Source organism: Peromyscus californicus, unplaced genomic scaffold (assembly GCF_007827085.1).
Source record: "Peromyscus californicus insignis strain IS unplaced genomic scaffold, ASM782708v3 Scaffold_5__1_contigs__length_169319896, whole genome shotgun sequence".
In the NCBI taxonomy this organism is placed as follows: domain Eukaryota; kingdom Metazoa; phylum Chordata; class Mammalia; order Rodentia; family Cricetidae; genus Peromyscus; species Peromyscus californicus.
In genome coordinates this window covers 40,587,323-40,608,078 of record NW_026294573.1, presented here as the reverse complement: position 1 = coordinate 40,608,078, position 20,756 = coordinate 40,587,323, and the positions used below count along the sequence as shown (strand labels likewise).

The 20,756-nt window shown below is 35.8% G+C and overlaps 1 protein-coding gene across 8 annotated transcripts in view; it reads left to right on the top strand.

Annotated features, from left to right (window-relative positions):
* Nucleotides 1-20,756, top strand: part of LOC128096663 (BEN domain-containing protein 5) — a 1,178,660-nt gene that overhangs the window by 494,674 nt on the left and 663,230 nt on the right. For all 8 annotated transcript variants that reach the window (XM_052716519.1, XM_052716506.1, XM_052716509.1 and 5 more), the window contains one exon: nucleotides 12,359-12,453. In XM_052716519.1, the coding sequence (XP_052572479.1) occupies nucleotides 12,359-12,453 (95 nt within the window). The remainder of the gene's footprint in view (nucleotides 1-12,358; nucleotides 12,454-20,756) is intronic.

The window sequence follows — 20,756 nt, the reverse complement described above, 5'->3', positions numbered from 1 at the left end:
TGTGTGTGTGGTTTGCAGCCTTGCCTAAGGGCCAAGGGACCATTCTTATTCATATCTATAATAACAGCTGATGCAGAGTAGCAATCTCATGCTTGTTTATTCAATGAAGTGAGTGGATAAATATATTCTTGAATAAATGAATGAAAACTTAGAATAAAACTCAGTAAGAAATGCTGTCAAGTTGAAAGGAAGAAAGTAATTTGGGGGAGGAGTCTGGGTGTTGGTAGATATTTATTCTGCTTAGAAAGAAGAAAGAGTCTCCCTGAAAGATATTATTTTTTTCTGTCCTTTTGGTAGTGCTCTTGTTTGATATGCTAAACTTCCTTTGATGAGAATGTTTTGTTGTGTTCCTCTTCTGTCGCTTTTGCTGCCTTCTCACAGTGTTCTGTGAGAGACAACTGCTCCGATGTGCAGTAAGTAAGCCAGTTCGTTATTACCTATGTCAGACCCTAGTATCTGTGTGAAGATTTTGACAACTGCCAGTGACAAGACACAGGTACAACTCATAAGTAAGCTTTGGTAGTTCCCTGTTCCCCCTGTAAGAGATGTGGACTACTTTTAAATAACTGATTAATTTTACTTCAGACTTTATCCTTTTGATATGTTAAACCCCGGATTCCTTAACATAGTTTTAAAAATTTACGTGACAACCTGAGTGGGATAGGTGCTTAAGTATGTGTGTATGATATTTATAACTAACTCCTTATATTTATATGCACATTTATTTTTGCAAACAAGTGTACAGACATTTAGGTGTTTATCCTTGAACATGGAGGTGAAGATGAGCATATATATGTTGTTTCCTAAGCACATTGTCTTGGTAAGTGTATTTAATTCTACTGACTTTATCATATAGATATGGCATCCCTCTTTACAGATAAGGAAATCAGGTTCAGAAAGATGACAAATCATGGTCAAATTCATACAGTGAGAGATAGGCATGGAATTCCCAATATTTCTTTCCAGAATGTAAGAAATCAAGTTTGTCTCAGAGTAGACAATATAAAAACTGTAGCATGGCTTGAAAGTAAGGGTGCTGTTGACTAGAATAAACAGACCTAGATTTTAATAAACTTTCACCCATGTTGCCTCTGTGCTTTGGATATGTCATGACAACAAGGCACATTTACTACGTGCAATCCTTCCTAGCCCATACTAAGATGGTTATATGGTGGCACACGTCTGGATCGTATAACTACTCTACACAACCTTCTCCCTTTATGTTAGTCTTGCTCAGTTGCCACAATAATGTGGTAAGAATTAGTTGTTTCAAAAGGAGTTATTGGCATTATTCATTTGGAAACAACTCATGATTAACTTCAGGAATCAAAATCATTTTAAAATTTATGCATCGCTAGTGATAGTAATATCTACACTTAATGATTTTAAAATTATTAAGAAAGAAGAAAAACATGAAAAGTATCAAGAAAATGTATAATCTAACAATGTAAAAAATAATATTAAAGGAGTCTAACAATGAGTAATGAAATAGAATGATAAAGGAGGTTTCACTGGGTGTGAATATAACCATTTACAACTTCAAGAGAACATCAACTAGAGATTTTCCATCACTGAAGTGCATCATTGAGCTACAATTATCAATGCAGTAGTGGACTGTCCCCAGAATAAAAATACAGATCTGTGAAATTGAAATGGAATTTCAGACATAAGGAATTTAACATATAAAATATTATTATTTATAAAAATAGCATTTAAAGTTATAAAAGAGAAGAATCACTTATTTAAGAAAACAGTATACTGAACATTTGAAAGACATATTATGATGCACTTCACACTTTATGTTTAGATTTCCAGGGAAATTAATGGTAATGTTTACACTTTCCATTAGGAAAATTTAAATATCTGTGAAATAGTCAAACATTTGTCAGCCTTCACATCTTGCTTTTTTATTGACTTTAGTAAATATAACACTGTATCTTAAATTCCTTTTTCTTTTCTATTCTCCCATGCATCTAAAATCAGTGTGTGTTATTCACATGTGATTTTATAACTTTTTATACATATATTCCACTGAAAATGCTATCATTCTGTGTTATGATGCTTGCTTTGCCTTTTCATTAAACACAATTCTGGATAATTGTCCCTCTAGAGTATTCATGTTAAATGCTGACTGGTGTTCTGTTTTGCCAATGAAACAAAATTTATCCACTCTCCTGAGTTAAGTGGTTTAGTTGTTTACTCTCATAAACAAATGGAATACAGTGCCTATCTCCTGTTGTCTCCTTATGCAGTGTATGAATATGTCTTTAGTAGAATATATAGTTACAGGGTCACAGTTCTAAGTATCTTCAGCTTTATTGCCAAGCTTCCTTTTAATGAGATTATTTTATTTTGCATATTCATTATCAATATTCAGAACTGCTCTTTTTTTCTACATAATTATCCTTGCTTGATATTTTAAAATTTACTATTCTTTTGCTAATTTTTCACGGGTAATGAGTGAATTCATTTCTTAGTTTATCTTTCCTCAACTGTTCATAGTATGATCATATATCCACATAGTCGAGAATTTTCTATTTTTTCAATAGTTACATCTTTATCCCAGTTTCTTTAATTCAAGAATTTAGTAAGTCTTCAAAAGACGATGTTAGCACTTTAAAAAATATTGAGATTAATATAATTGCAACATCTATCCCTTTCCTTTCCTCCCTCTAAGCCTTCTCCTATCCCCCTTCTTGCTCTCTTTTAAATTCATGTCCTCTTTTTTATTACATGCATACTTGTATATGTATACATATATATTTCTAAATATAATCAGCTCAGTCTATGTAGTGTAATTTGTATGTATGTTTTCAGGGCTGACAGTTTGGTATTGGATAACCAATTCATGTGTTCTTCCCTGAGGAAGACTATTTCTCCAATTCTCAGCATTCCTAATTTGCCTGTAGTACTTTGGTAAAGTCAAGCCATATTACTCTTTCCCCTATCCGCTTTGGCATATCTATTGTTCTCCTTTTTCAGTTCGTGTTTTGAAAGTCATGCTGGTGAGACTACATGGGTGTACCTTCTTATATTACTCAGAGACACAATCTCACATCAAATCCCCTGATCTTACACTCATTCTATACCCTCTTCTACAGTTTCCTGAACATTAGATACAGGAGTGTTTTGTAGATGTATCCATTGGGACTGGGCTCCTCAACTCTGCCTTTTGATTGGTTGTGGTTTTCTGCAATGGCACCCATCTGTAGCATGGAAGTTTCCTTGATTAGGATGACTACACTTATCTCTGGCATTTAGCATTTTTGTCTCCATGGGTATCTCCATTGGCTCATCACCCTTCACTGATAGTCAACTTTTCACCTACTCACCAATAATATTGTGTCTGGAATATGCTGAACCTATTCTTAGACTCTTTAATTTGACTTACCGGTTTGTCTCAGGAGACCATAAAACCACATCATCTTAATTGATGAATTGCATAAGCCACATTATTTTAATTCATAATATGTTTATTATTATTGAATGTTTCTGCAGTTGCTAATTTTTGCTTTTGCAGTTCCATGCAAATGTTATAATGACATCAAATTTTATTCACACACACACACACACACACACACACACACACACACACACACTCACATATTCATACACATCTGGTGGGATTTTGTTGAACTGCATTGATTCTAATAATAAATTTTAACTAGTGAATAAATGATAACAATTAGTTCTTCCACTTATTTATTACTCTTTGGCCTTAATGTTTTACAGTTTTGTGTTTAAAGATTTTATACTTTTAATTCCATTTATATATACTATTTACTACTTTGAAACAATTATAAATATACGTCAGAATTTTTAAATATTGACTTTGTATCAGTGATTTCTAATAGTTAGGAGACTCTAGGAATATCCTTCGTACAAAATTATTTTGGCAGTGTATGTAATATACATTTTGTTTTTGTTCTTATAACTCCCTTCTTTGCACTTATTTTCATTGCTTTGTTGATGTGGGTAGAAAATCCTGAACAGGAGTGACAGTAGTACTAGCCATCACTCTTCACTCTTTTTTTTTGTCCCCAAACTTAATAAAAATGCTATATGTACTTTATGATTAATTATGGTATTATATTTGCATTTTTAAACATTTTTCTTTGTGTAGATAACATTTATCAGATTAAGAAGTTCTTATAATTAGTTTTCTGGAGTAATTATAATTCAAGAGCACAACATTTTATCAAATGCTTTTATTTGACATTTAAGGTAAATTCTTTTTCTCTATAAATACATTATGATTCATTTAAGAATTTTAAAGCATTGAATTCCTAGAGTAGTTTAAATTTATTATAATTTATCTGCACCACCTACAGTAGATACAAGTCACCAGTTTGGTATAGTTTTTGTGAAAGAGAGTGAGTTTCTCCTTTTTATGGTAAAGCTTTTCAGATTTCATTGTCAAAGTTATGTGGTTGTACAGCAGAAATTCAAAGTGTTTTCTCACTTTCAAGTATCTAGAGCATGGTGTGCAGGGTTGGTGTCTTATCTCTGTCACATCATTGGGAAAATTCTCTGCTGAAACTTTCTATACTTGAATTTTCTATATGAGAAAGGTGTTAATATAATCAATTACCTTTATTTATCTAATAGAACTACGCTAGTTTGGTGTATCCTCTGTCAGTGTTAGTAATGAAGGTTTTTGTTTTAATAGCCGTTTGTCCTTTTCTTCTAACTTTGGAAATTGATTGACATGGTGTTTTTATTTTAATATCTTTTCATTAGAATGTGCTTACTTCTATTTGGGTTTTAATTTTTAATTTGTATAAGCTTCATCTTTTAAAACATTGGTTTTAAAATGTTTTAAAATATTTTTAAAAGCTTTAGAGTTACTATTGAAGTCGATATGGTATTTTGCAATCCATTATTCTTCCTACACTGCCACCTCTTTCCAACTCTTCCTCCTCCACCTTCTCTTCTTTTCTCTGTTCCTCTTCCTTGTCTTCCCACTGTTCTTCTTTTCTTATTTTTGAAACAGAGTCTCATGTAGCCCAGGGTAGTCTCAAATTCACTACTCAAATTCAAACTCAAGTTGAACATAACCTTGTACAGCTGATGCTCTTACCTCTACCTTCAGAATAATGTGATTATAGGTGTGTGTTAGCACACATTGTTCTTCATTGTAAACATTTTTCAATTTCTCTTTCATTTTATATATTCTTTCATATGATGAATAGAAAATGAACTTAAAGTTTTTTTTCCTAATTCTTGGTGTGGAGATATGTATGGCTGGATGGTTAAGAGCAGTAAGTGCTTCTGCAAAGTGTCAGGGTTCAGCACATACATGGTGGGTCACAACCACCTGTAACTCCAGTTGCAGAGGATTGGGCACTGTCTTCTGACCTCCACAGGCTCCTATACTCACATACATAATCATACACATAAATAATTAATAATTACAATGTTACACTGTAAACCTCCCGTTAAGTTTTTAATTTTATATTATATTTTATTCATTTACTTAGTATGTTAGGGGTGTGTGTGTGTGTGTGTGTGTGTGTGTGTGTGTGTGTGTGTGTGTGTGTGTGTGTAGAGGAGAATAACTTGCTCTCGAGATCCAACTCAGATCTCAGATTTGGCTGCAGGTGTCATTACTACTGATCCATCTCTCTGGGCCACCTTTTAAAATATACTGCACTAGAATTTGTGGTATGATTTTAATAGAAGCAACATTACTGACATTTTTATTTCCTAATAAAAGGAATATTTCTTATATTTCTTCAATAAATATGATTGCCATAAATTTTGTATTTTTTTGTTTGTTTTGTTTTGGGTTTTTGGGGGTTTTTTGTTTGTTTTTTGAGACAGGGTTTCTCTGTGTAGCCTCGAACTCACAGAGATCTGCCTGCCTCTGCCTCCCAAGTGCTGGGTTTAAAGGCTTGTGCCACCACCGCCCGGCTTGCTATAAATTGTAATAGCAGTTATAAAGAATAGGAGATACTCTTCAATTTCTACTTTTCAAAGAATCTGTAAACATTTGAATGAATATTAAATTTATCAGTAGCCTTTTCCACTTGTATTTGTGGATAATTATTATTTATTATTTAACTTATTCATACAGTAAATGACACCAGTAGGTTATTTTTAAATTTGACATATAGTTCTATTCCTCAGATGTGTCATATCATGTTATATTATATTATTTTGTCTATATGGAAGTTTACTGATGGGTAATATTTAGAAATAGATAATATTTAGAAAATCTCAACCATGACTTATAATTGAGACTAGGCTACACTTGTTTTCTTCTCCATAAGTTCTTGCTTGGTTTTGCTTCAAGATTTTAAGAGCCTTGCACAATGAATTGAATAAATTTCTACCTTTTTAAATTTTCTTTCATTTTACAAACCATTAACACAATTTTAAAAGTCAAGCACTACTACAAATGCCTCCCCCAAATATTTGTCTGCTCATGCCCTCACTTTTGGTTCTTACTCTTTAAAGCAATGATCTGAAAATTGCTTCTATAAAGAATAAGAGAGTAAATGATTTAGACTTTGAGAGTTATTAAATTTCTGCAGAACTGTTCAGTTCTGCCGCCAGTGTTGTGAAAGCAGCATAGCTAACCCTCATGAATGGGCATGACTTTATTCGCAAAAAGAAGGCAATCAGGATTTGGCCCCTGTGCTAACAGAAATCACTTTGATTTATTTGACTGTTTTCTGTATCATTTGTATATGTCTAAATAAAAATCTCTATTATATAATTTACTATATATTCCCCTTCATTTTAGCTAGGACTTGTTGACCCTTTGTTATAGATAATTTCATTCCTTAATAGTTCTGCTGCTAGGTAATTCTTTCTCAAACTCTCAATGTATTTTTTCTTTTGCATCTGACCTCCTACCTTCTAATATCTAATTCTATTTCTGTTACATTAGCTTTCTGTGAACCTAGTACAAATTGACTGTTTCTTCAAGATCTTGTAAGTTTACTTGCCTGGGTCTCTGCTTCTATTGAGTATCTCTTACTGCTGCATGTTCTGCATGGCTTGGGTTCAGGGATCCTGGCTGGGGCAACAATGAAATGAATAGAGGGAAGACATACACACACACACACACACACACACACACACACACACACACACACACACACACACACACACATTGGGATCTTGTAGGATTCTCTAACCCATACCACTGCAACCTGGACCCCCAGCATGTTTGTTAGGTACAGCACTGGGGGAGGGGTTATCTAGTCTCCTAGGCTAGATAGGTAAGCAGTCTCAGGCTGTAATCATCTGGGAGGAAGAAACTGAAGCTGCACACCCTGATCAATGGTTCATAAACATTCATACCCAGACTCCCAGCTTTGCCATCCCTGTGTGCCTGGCCCATATGGTTAATGGCTTCATCAATTTATCATGGGCCAACTGGTCTCGGTGTCTTCATTAGGCCATGCTCATGTCAAAATTCAGTTCACTCAGCACTTCACCAACTCAGGGCTTTCTCTGTCCCCTACATTTTACTATTATCAGGCTGGCATTTTGGGGGGTAGTGTTCTAGGTCTGTATTTGAAAATATTTACATTTGAGAGTTGGTAATACCTGAGAAGAATCTTCTAACTTCCTCATTGGAACTTAAGTCTGACAACAATGCCTGGCACCCGCTCTCTGCTGTGTCTGCCATCTCTAAATCCAGAATCTCTCTTTGCTTCAGCCTCCCCAGTGTGTGATCTCTAAAGCTGGCCATATGGAGTAAGGGCAATCCTCGGGACTTGATGTGAAATGGATAATCAGTTTAATTTCTCTTAGTAATACTTTTGGCCACACCCTGCATAGAACTCCTGTCTTTAGAAGTACCAAATGCTTCCAGTATTTTGTCTTTGTTTCTTTCTGTGCTGACAGCATAGACCTTACTTCTCAAGCCTTCTTGTTTTCTACTATAAATATATAAGGGTCAAACCTGTCTGTAGCCTGAAGTTTCTGTCTCACCTGCTCCCGCAGCTGTACAATCCCAAATAAAGAGGCTTATACTAATTATAAACTGTTTGGCCTATTGCTCGGGTTTATAACTAACTCTTATGCATAGATTAACCCATATTTTTTGTCTATGTTTAGCCACGTGGCTTGGTACCTTTTCTCAGTCCAACATTCTCATCTTACTTGCTCTTCGTCTGGCTGAGGACTCCATCTTTGCCTTTCCTCTTCCCAGCCTTCTAGTCTGGTCACCCCATCTACATTGCCTGCCTGGCTACTGGCCAATCTGCATTTTATTAAACCAATAGGAGTGACAAATCTTTACAGTGTACAAGACCATTAGCTCACAGCACCTGTCTTTATGCTACTTTTGCTATGTGTCACAACTCTCATATTAGAAGCTAAAATATTTATGATTAGTTTGCCTAAAAAGGCATTTTGCCCTTATTTTGAAGTGATAGTCAATCAGTGGTTTTCTGGTCTCTTGTATCTTCTCTGGTGTAGATATAACCAATGGTCTTATAAAATAAGAAACACAGAGCCAATTCAGAGAAGAAAGCCAAGAGGTCAGAGCTAAGAGCCTCACCCTTCCTGATTCAGGGATCCTCTCCAGCCAAGAGAGCTCTCCGAAAAGGACCTTCTTCCTGTGTGTATGTCTTTAAAGTCTTCCTGTTCTGCCTTCTCAATGGTTGTAAACCCAAACATGTGACTGCCTCGTCACTGCCTGAATGTACCGCCCTCCAGATCCTTAAAGGCGTGCGCCACCGCCACCACGCACTTGCTATGGCTCTAATAGCTCTGACCCCCAGACAACTTTATTTATTAACATACAATTAAAATCACATTTCAGTACAAGTAAAATACCACCACACTCTGGTTTGCTTTCAAACTGTTGTCTTTTTTTATTTTTTCTATATATTTTTCTAACAGCTTGCTTTAGGTGATCTTGTAATTCCTGAATCTGAACATTTGTGCCTTTCACAACCCTGACCATAAATATATTCATCTGTTTTTCTCTTTCACTTTGCCCTTGCCATTTTATTGTGTCACTTTTCAGACAATTTTTAATGAGATGCATTTAGAGTTTTATTTCTTTCCTCTTTATATCTTGTTAATATTTTATATCTTGTTCTGTGTGCTTAATTTTGGATTTATTCAGCTCTTTCTTATAGCTTATTGATTATTCTTGCAGTAACATCTATTATGCATTTTAATCTGAGAGATGAATATTTAAATTCAACTACATTTTTAAGGGTAGTGAGGTTTTGTTGGTGTTCTCTTGTGTTTAAAACATAATTTAAGTTATTACTCACTTTAAATACTTTGTAGTATACCAGGGTTTCATAATCTAAATTCCTCCGTGGTCTCATTCAGCTAAGTTTTTTTGGGCTGATTATTCCTCTTAGTTGTGGTGTTGTCAATCCATGTGCCCTTGGCCCTGTCCCTTTGAGCCTAAGGTGAAGCAGAACAAGAAGGCCAAGAGGAACTGTATTAGACCACTTCCTGACTTACAGGAGATAGAGATTGTGGGAGGGTCAAGGATAAGATACATCTTTCTGTGAAATTCCCCCAGTGCCCCAGTCACTCCAGCTAAGCTCTAGTTCTACCTTCCCACCACAGTTAAAGTGTTATCATATTGGAATGCACTAAGGGCTCATCTACGGGTTAGGTCATAGTCTTTACAATACAATCACTTCCCCAAAGCCTACCAGCTAGCAAAGAATTCCCCCAATGTACCAGCCTGTGGGGGCAGTTAATAGTCAAACTATAACCATGAGAGGCAACAGATGGCTTCTGTCTAATAAAGTTCATTATTCTCAAAGCAAATGAGAAATGGCTCAAATGTCAGAGTCTCTGGGGTTGGAGTCTAAGGATCTGTAATTCTCAAAATGTTTGCAGGTGATTCTAATCTATAAGGCAGAATAATGTGAATGAAATGATTAACTGGGAATGAGTAATAAGGATTATTAGTTAAATTTTCTTATAAGTTTTTTTATCTTGATCGTTTGATTCTTATCACCAATTTCTCCCTTTTTGGATGGGCAGGAAGTAGTTTCTTGAAAATGCTTGGAGAGAGACTATTTAGGGGGTATATAATCCTGCAGCAAAGGTATGGGCCTTTCCAATCAGAGCAACCTAGAGCTCGTCCCAATTCCACCATTTACCAGTTTGGAGAATTTTGTTCATGGAATAAAGGCCATACATCTGGCTCTTACTACTTTTATTTTTCCTCCTGTGTAAGACTGAATTAAAATATACAATCTTTGCTTAAGAATGAAATAGCTAAGTAATATAAAATATTTGAAAATACCGGAGACATTTTCTAATAGTAAGATGTTAATAATTACTAAAAATTTTCACTTTCCACATTTTTATTTCACTTGTCTGTTTGTATCATTTCTTTATTAGCTTTCTCCCTTTATTAATAATCTAGCTCCTGCATATACAATACAGTTACTAAGTTCACTGGAAATGGATTTGACACTTGAAATCTCAAAAGAAAAGGGAGGATTATGCCTTGTGAGGTTCAAAGGCCATTTGTCCCCTTGATATTGATTTTCTTAAATCAGATAGTAGCCAAGACCTTGGGAAAAGTAATTGAACTGACAACCAGCAGGTCTAAGTTATTAATAATGGAGAAGTCTTAGACATTCTTGATGACTTAATGTAATGACAGAAGGAAGGTCTGAAATGCCCAGAGTTGGGGTCAGTGGCTGAGTCTCTGAGGAGAAAAGAAAACACGTTATTCCTGAGAACTTATTTCATGGAATAAAATCTTTATGCTAGTTCCAAATACAACGACAGAGGAAGAGGTCTTATTTTGATTTTTTTAGTGAAACAAAACCTTGAAAAATTAAACTTTGCTATCATATATCTTTTTTTCCATTATTAAAAAAACCGATTTACTAATGGCTACATTTTCTTAGACTCTTAGTAAGCAACTACTCAAGAGTAAAATCATGGTTGTCTTATCATTTTTATCTTCTGAATTCAAATATCAATACTGTCATCTACTAGTTGTATGACTTTGAGAAAGTGAAGTATTCTCTCAGAGATTTAGTTTCCATATCTGTAAAATGGAGAAATTTATGGTTTTTTTTTTTTTTTTTTTTTTTTTTTTTTTTTTTTTTTTTTTTTTTGGTTTTTCGAGACAGGGTTTCTCTGTGTAGCTTTGCGCCTTTCCTGGAACTCACTTGGTAGTCCAGGCTGGCCTCGAACTCACAGAGATCCGCCTGGCTCTGCCTCCCGAGTGCTGGGATTAAAGGCGTGCGCCACCACCGCCCGGCTGAAATTTATGTTTTAATTATAGTTATGGGAGAATACGTAAGATCTTTTATGTGAAATCTGTATAACACTTCACATGTAAATAATTGTTGAATAAAGTAGGCCATGAATTTTTGTATGCTTTATCTTTTTTGCTGTAACTTTAAAGGCTCAACAAAGGTAATATCTCAGAACGTTTTTCTTTCCTCCAACTATTCTAGTTGTCTGAACCCTAGTCCACAGGCATCATGGGATATTTCAGTGGTGTTGGGTGTGTTTCAATCCAGTTCATCTTTCTTTCATAATTTCTTGTCTTACTTTATGAAAAAATGGGTCCATATAAACAAAGGTCTAATTGTTTTTATCAGCACTACCACTCTGGAAAACCCTTAGGTGTCCAGAACACTCCACTCCCCTGTTGTAAGGGTAAAATGTCAAGAGGAGATGATTTTCTTGAGTACCTATGGTTCTACAGTGCATGCTGAGATTAGGGCTGAACCCCACAGCCCGGGCCTATGGCAGAGGACAGCACAGAGGAGTTACAGAAGAGGGCATGTAGCTCTAAATATAGTCAAAAAGCTTCTAATAGCTGGAGAATGTTTCTGTTGTAATTTTGTACTGAGTTAGTATCTTTAGTCTCATTGAACATCAAAGGTCTGTCTTTCCCCTAATGACATTATTTATTTTCAGGCAAATTCCAGGTTGTTCTTGAGAAAGATGGAAAATTAGTAGCTAAATTTTATTGAGAGTCCTATATTACCTAATGAGAGTCTAAACACTATACATACATTAACTCTTTGAGTTCCCATCAAAACCCCACTAGGTAGGTACAGTTACTACCATTTATCAACATGGGGATTATTATCAACTCATATTACAAGGTCACAAAACCCCAAAGTGTTAGTGTTAGAAATAAATATCAAACTTTCAGAGCTCCAAAACTAATTAATTAGAAGTCCATTTTAGCAATTAATTCAAAAGAATAAGATATGTAAGCTGTCTTAGCCAGCACAAACAAGTTACAATCTGTGATCAGTGTTGTACTGTGGGGTGCTAGTCCGAGTGGCTTCCTTTAACCTTTGTTTATGATTTTCTGTCTTAATTATCAAAAAGTGACAATTTGCATAGCAAGGACTTCTGACAAGTTTCTGTTTCTTTTCAGAGGGTCATTTTCAACATTGTTAACTTCAGCAAGACTAAGAGTCTTTATAGAGATGGGATGGCACCTATGGTGAAATCTACCAGCAGACCGAAATGGTAAGTGACCCAGAAAATTTGACTCGTTGCTAAAGTTTACCCTTTGCCTAGCTGGGGCACAACTCTACTATAGCTGAGCAGTATGAATCAGAGGAGTTCCTAGATGGGTATTCTCTGGGGTTTATGTACTGTACTGTTCTTTCAGAATGTTAGGAAATTGTTCCCATGCTTACTAGAACCAACATTTGGTTATGAGAGAAGTTACAATATGGTATTTGGTTAAATTATTGTCCTATTTTAATTTATTATGTATCTTTGGAAATATACTTAAAATTGGACCTCCACCTACTCCTCTTCCTTTGATCTGCTCTAAATATAGGTGATGTATAGTAGCCTAGAAAGACATTGGCAGTTGTAGTTTAGCCTAACCTATAATCTGTGGACCACATGCATCCCAGAATATCTGTGAATGCAGTCCAACACATTTGCAGATGACAATGTCATGTCACAAAAATGGTTGGGCACCCTGGATGTAGTTTTGTACTTCTTCCTTCCTTCCCTTTGTGTGTGTGTGTGTGTGTGTGTGTGTGTGTGTGTGTGTGTGTGTGTGTGTGTTTTGGTGGTATTTTCTATAGACATTGTGGTTTCGGAAATGTTAGAGTTTTATTTGTCCCATTACTATGCTGTGGAGGAGATGAATTAGAGTTAGATAGGATTGCTTACTAATTGTAATGATATTAATAGTAATAATAATAACTATACAATTTGTTGAGACCTCATTCTTTTGCAAACATTTTACTTCTGTAGTTAATATTTTCATACTCTTGTAAGAAATATGTTTAAATTTAACAAACTTCAGATGAAAAAGTTGAGGCTTGGGAAAATTAAGTATTTTCTAAAAGCCATAAAAGCTAAGGGGACCTAGCTATTTATATATTGTTTCATAGAGCCTTGAAACTACTTCATCCTATTTTCTATCTATTCATTTATTTATTAAACCAACATTTATTGAGACTAACAAAATGAGAACTTTTAAAGACAGAAACCAAGTATTAGTCATCTGTCACACAGTAGGTGTTTAAGCAAATGCTATGGAGACTGAACTGAATTCCTTATGAGAATTTATATGTAAGGCACCTGGCAGTTGCTAAGTGCTCAATAAATGGCATCTATTATTAATAATATGTAAAATGCTATACAAATGCAAGGAATTGTTAATATTATTCTAGCTTTGATCCTTGTTCAAATTTTAATGACTAGTGAGAAGATAGTCTCCAAATGTCTGTATTTATAGAAAACTAGCATTTCATAAATATTGAATTGTGCTTTTATCTACAAATGATGCTTAGCAATTTTCTATAAATGCTAGCTTGTGAAGCTCAGGTTTATAAAAATGCAGACATTTGATAACAGTTATAAAAGCTGTTTATTAAATGGTAAAAATATCTCTGATCTTTTTTTACTTTACAGCATCGAATCAATTAAACATCTGCATTTTGATCTCTTTCTGTCAATTTGGTCTGGGCAAAAGAACAAGACTTGAGTCTCTCAATCCAGGCCAAGAAGGCAATAATGTAGGCAGGCATGTGTGTATTGATGGATACACCAAGCCAGTAAAACAATATCACTATGTATCTGTTCATAGGAGCCTTTGAAGAACATCATACATTTTTTTCCAAGTTTTATGTTAAGATCTTATGCAGCAACAGTAATTGCTATCTACCTTTCCAAGTGTAAGCTTTGTGTGCTCTAATTCTCTCTTCCCTCCCCTCCTGTCTCCTAAACCCATCTCCCTTCTTACTTCTCCCCTCTCCTCCCCGTCCTCTCCTCTCTTCTCTCCTCTCTCCTTCTTGTGTCCCTCTCTCACTCCCACATTCCCTACAACTCCTCATCTCTCAAATCTTATACTTAAAATTGTTTCATTTTGGTCCCTGTCCTATACTTTGACACTTTGGTTCCCTGTGTGTGTGTGTGCGTATCTATCTACCTCTCTGTCTCTTTCTATCAGTCCCTCCTCTCTCTCTCATACCTTTGACAAGATTTTGAAATATTAATGAGTCCTTGCATTTGTATTATTATACCTTAGAATCAAGTTAGTACCCATATACAACGTTGGCAGGCCTCAGCAACAGCAACTATCCATATGCAGTCATTGAGTTTTTCTAGTCTGAAGTAACCTCAAGTTTCAGAACTGAGTTTTTGCTGTTTATCAAGCCCATTGGGTACAAAATAACCTTGCAAACCATCCTGTTTATCTAATTCCTCTCTTTGCTGCCTAGAACTTGAATATGAAGCTGCTCATATTGTTTTAACCTCCCTTTCCCTCAATCTAGGTGTTTATATATTTATTTATCAGGATTTTTTGAGCATTGTCATGTTCTGTGCATTGTATTAAATGTTGAGGTGCAGAGTGGATATGAATATGCAAAGGGAACTTCCATAGAAATATTATTAAATAATCTACACAGATCCTAACCATTCCTCTAATTGCTATTATTTTACACTGAGTATGCTTTCTGTTCTTTTTGTTATTCTTTCCCTGGGATATTTGGTTGTTCCTTCTGTCAGTTTCCTAGACCAGAATCTACCTCCCAGGGGCTATTATCTCACATTTCCTAGTGTTCATGAGCATTTGCCTATCAAAATAATATATTTTGCTGTGTTTAAGGAATTTAACACAATTTAGGACTCTAGGCAAATGGCTTAATTCAAGCCTAGCAAGTACCTTGTAGATCCCCATATTAAAATATCATCTTCAGTGCTTGTTTAATTCCAGTTTCCCCAGTACGAAGACAGTATTATTTTTTCTTGCCTGAGATTTTACTATTTTTGGTAATACCAAGTAAATTTTGTGTTTTGTAAAAACTCTTACCTCAGGATAGATGTTAAAGAATTTACATTATCTGGACTTTTATCTATGGAGATACTGAAGAGAGTATTTCTTTGCTTTTCAAGGTAAAATATTCTTGATGTGTCTCATAAGGAACTATAAGTGATCCCAGGACTTTTGGGTTTAGCATGAACCTGGAAATCCCTTAGTTATAGAAAGTAAATGAAGAAAAGACACATCAGAGAAGCCATTACGCAAATATATGACCACTCAGTGCTTTCCTGTTTTAAGAAGATAAAGTAAAAATATCTAGTAGCAAATGGCAAGGCTGTGGGAAATTCTCTGACTGCTTTAGTGCAGTATATAATTCTGTTCATACACTAGCCCTCTTAATGACTATGGTTAGTGTTTGTAGCACTAGGCTTTTCATTCATACCTCATCAATATTTCTTGATAGTGCCAAGAGTAAGTTTACTATTTGTTAACACTGCTGGAAACTGGCATTTCTAGACAGCTCATGTCTGTATATTTGTATATACAGATATGGAGGGTAGAAATATTTACACAAGTAGTTAATGGTGATGCCAGCCAGAAGCTCATTAACCTAAATGTATTCTTTCAACCACATGCAATGCATTGGGATGGTGGGAGAAGTGAACACAAGAAGCACAGAGAAGCATGTTGTTGTATGGTCTTTGGTTGATCTGAAAGACCTTCTCTGATTTCCTTTCCAATACAGTAGACTAAGAAGATTGGAATAAACCTCAAAAGTAATTTCTACTTACTATTTTGTTGTTGATATAATCTGTGTTAAATTCTGTGGCAATAAATATGAACCTGATCCAATTTTGTTTTTGGTTTTGTGAACTGGTATAGGAATATTTCTAGGAAACATTAGGAAGTATGTAAAGAATACTGTGGGATTAAGGAGAGGAAGCAAATGGATGTTAGTAGGGAGGGCCCTATAAACTAATTGAGATGCTCTATGGAGAAGGTGGTATTTCAGCTAGATTATCCCAATGGATGGGACATGAACAAAAATAATTGGGCTACCAGAGGAAGAAGTAACAATATACCATGCTTGCTACATTTTTAAAGTATTTGTAAATAGTAATGAAATAGTGATAATAATACAACTTTCTCATGTTGCTATAAAAAGTAAATGTGTAATAGATGTGTAAATACTTTTTAAAGTCTAAAATGTCGTGGTAGTAAAACAAAATTTCAAATCCCTATTTCTTTCCCCTTGATTTACCTAATACTGAGTTTTGTTTTTTTTTTTTTTTTTTTTTTGGTTTTTCGAGACAGGGTTTCTCTGTGAAGCTTTGCGCCTTTTCCTGGAACTCACTTGGTAGCCCAGGCTGGCCTCGAACTCACAGAGATCCGCCTGGCTCTGCCTCCCGAGTGCTGGGATTAAAGGTGTGCGCCACCACCGCCCGGCAATACTGAGTTTTGTGAGCATTATTCTCCCACCTTTTCTCTGTTCCATCTGCCTATTCATAACTACTTACTGAGTAGTTTATAATGTGCCAATAACTCTGTGAAGCACTGAAGCATGGTTGCTAATGCATATAATATGAGATATAGACTGTTGTACTAAAAGCTAAAACTATAATTCTAAGGAAATATTTTAACTCATGTAATGGGGGATTGAGTATGCTGTGGAAACTATCCATCAGTCTATGTATCATTTAAGACAATATAGGACAGTAAGATGTTTAGAAAGGTAAAAGAGTTTCCCACAAAAGCCCAGTGATCTGAGTTTAATCCCAGGGACCGACATAAAGTGGAAGGAGAAAATAAATTCTTTAGAGTTGTCATTTGTTCTCCAAACATACACTATGGCATGTGTGTGTTCCCATGCAATCTGTCTCTGTCTTTGTCTGTTTCTCTCACTTGCAGACACACACACTCGTACACATACACACACACACACACACACACACACACACACACACACACACACACACACAAGTAAATGAAGATTTTCAAAGTCTTAATCTACTACAATAGTGAAAATACTTTCTCAGGAAGTATCATTTATTCTGAGAGCTAAAATATAAATAGTAGGTGGAGACATATATATGAAAAAATAATGTATTTAAAGCCTAAAAATGAGAGATAACATTACCTTTTGATGCACAAAAACAATATGATTGAAACATGAAAGAATGAAGAGACTGTATTTGGAGAGTTACGTAGGAATTAAGTCAGGACAGGCTTCATAAGGCAATTGTACTTGAGTCTACTGGCTGTGGATAGAAATTTAGGAACTCAGCAGACAAATCACAGTGTGATTGTCAATTTAGAAGACTCAGTCTTACTGAATAGAGAATATATTGGGGATGAACTAGATGAAGGGATGCTGATAACAGTGCACTGGCAGATACCAGACAAGGGCTTCAGTTTTCTTGGAACTTTAGTTACAGCATTTGTGGGATGACCAGCTTGTTGTGTAGGTACTTGGATTGGAACTCTAGTCCTCATGATAGTACAGCAAGCGTTCTTAACCACTGAGCCATTTATCCAGCTCCACAATTTATAATACTAACCCTTATTTGTAGGTATTTAGATTTTTCATATTTTAAGAAGATATAACCTCATACAGGTTTCAGCTTTGTTGCATCATTTTTTCTTTTGTTTATTATTAAGAAATTTTCTATTAATTTTACATACCAACCACAGATCCCCCTCTCCTCCCTCCTCCAGCTCCACAGCCGTCCCCCACAACCCACCCTCCATTCCCACCTCCTCTCAGGCAAGGCCTCCCATGGGAAGTTAGCAGAGCCTGGTGCCTTCAGTTGAGGCAGGGGAAGGGGCTTGGATCTGCATCATTTTTTATAATTATGTCCTAAGCTAAAACCTACAGACTTAGTGAATATATGCTCTTGCTACATACACTCTCAGAAAAAAAAATGTGTCCTTCATTTAAAATAGTAACCATCAACTTGCATTATATCAGAACTGCAATATGGAAAGCATTAAGAATTGACAGTGAGCCATGCCATGGTGGTGCATGTCTTTGACCCCAGCACTTGGGAGGCAGAAGCAGGTAGATCTCTTTGAGTTCAACGTCAGCCCGGTCTACAGAGCAAGTTCCAGGACAGCCAGGGCTACACAGAGAAACCTTGTCTTGAAAAAACCAACTAAACAACAACAACAAAAAAAAAACAAAAGAGAATTGACATTGAGGGGCTAGAATAGTACAGAACTTGCTGAGCTTGCATGAGGTTCAGTTCCTATGACTGAAAAAAAAAAAGACAAGAATATACAATATAAAATGATCCTGTGATTCCTGTGATTGTCTTTTTGCTTTCCTTTAATTTTACATCTCAAGAATATTAATTTAATATGATAAAATCAAGTTTTAAAATTAAGTATTATTGCATAAAAAATAAATAAACATTGCAGATTTCTGATTCTCAGGTAAGATGTGGGAGGTGCACTTCTTTTTTCTAGTACTACTGAAAGAATTTGTCACTATTTATGAAGCAAAAAAAGACTTATAAAGGTAAAGAGAAGAGGAGTAGCAGCTAGAATCCTGAAGACCTCAGAAATGATTCAACACATATTACCTGGGCTTGCTTTTCCCCTGATATGTATAACAATGGCTGCTGGGGAAGCTGGTGGCCTGGAAATGCCAATGAGAACAGAACTGTTTTTGAATGCTCTCCTAAATCGGTTCTTATTTAAAAAGAGCTAGGAAATCAGTCTAGCAAGACATGTGATCTTGAGACAATAGCGACCTAATCCAGCCACACATGAAAAGCAAATGTATCCACTCAAAAAAGGACAAGTGGAAAACCTAAACTTCTACCCACTACATATACCTGGTAATAGCAAAGAAAAGCAGGAAGCCACGATTTTTATTTCTTATTCTTAACAGCAATCCCTTCCTTCTCTTTTGAGTATGTGTACATATGGGTATGCATATGTGTGCTCCTTGTGTGTAGGTGAAGGTGTGTGGAGGCCAGAAGACAACTTCATGTATCATTCTTCAAGCACCATCTGCCTTTTTTTCAGACCAGGTCTCTTTCACTGGTCTAGAATTTAATTGAGTAGACTAGGTTGGCTATCTAGTGAGCCCCAGAGATCTGTCTGTCTCCTCCTCAGTGCAATAGAGAGGATGGAACAATGGGCATTAGAAAGAACAGATTTAAAAGACAGATGAAGATCTTCAGAGGCCCATGAGACTATAGTAACCATTTTAACATCCATTTCATCAGAGTTACAGCGGGAGAGGGAAGCATGGGATAGAAAAGAATGTTGGAAATGGCTGAAATCTTTCTGAATTTGGGGAAATACACAAACCTACAGATTTGAGAGTCCAAGTAAACTCCAGACAGGAAAACCTATAGAAACCCCTGTGAAGAAGTATCATAGTCAAAATTTCTGAAAAGTAAGAATAGAAAATCACCATGGAAGACAGGGAAAGTGCCATGATTTCTTTCAAATGCTAAAAGCATTGTCAAAATAGAGCCCTATGTCCAGCAAGAATGTTCTACAAGAAATTAAGAAGAAATAAAGATATTCAATATGAAGAAAAACTAAGATTGTCTATTATCATCATACTAATTCTTTAAAACATGATTTAAAGCGGTTCTTGATACAGAAAGTCTAAATAAGAGGCTTTAGAATATCAAGAAGAAACAATAGAAAGTAAAAACATGGAAAAACCAGTAGAGTTTATTTTCTGTCTTCAGATATGTTTGATGTACAGACAAAAATGATCTCATTATCTACCATAGGTCTTGCCATATGATAGAGGCCACTTTAACACAGTTATACATCAAAAATGTTCTCATGCCTTACACAAGTGGCAATGACCTGATGCTGACCACAGAGTAATGCTGCTATAGACTGAACATAAAATGAATGGCCAAGATGATTGTGTTAAAGGGTTGTTCCCCAGCTTGTAGTATCAGGACATTGTGGAAACTTTAAGTGTTGCCTAGGGGAGGATATGCTTTGGTCTTGGTGCATGCTTTTCTTCTTCTTCTTCCCTTTCTTTTCTGTCTGTGAGTTGAAGAGTTTTGCTTTGTCCCTTGTTCTTGTCAGTGTCTTCCAGAATCCCTATTAGAGGCTCAAAAGCAAAGAGTCCACCTAGCCGGGCGGTGGTGGCGCACGCCTTTAATCCCAGCACTCGGGAGGCAGAGCCAGGCGGATCTCTGTGAGTTCGAGGCCAGCCTGGACTACCAAGTGAGTTCCAGGAAAGGCGCAAAGCTACACAGAGAAACCCTGTCTCGAAAAACCAAAAAAAAAAAAAAAAACCAAAAAAAAAAAAAAAACAAAGAGTCCACCTGTTAACAGACTGAAAACTATAAATCCATGAGCTGAAATACAACTTGTTATGACTCTATTATCTCAGGTATTCATTATCTTGTAAAAGATAGACTAGTACAAACAGATGACAAGGGAGAAGAGGGAGGAAGGATGACAGTGATACAGTAACATCTGAATGGCTTTTGTGCCGAGGCACTAATTATGCACCTTGATTCCCACTAAGGTTACCTGTAACAAAAAGATGTAGAGC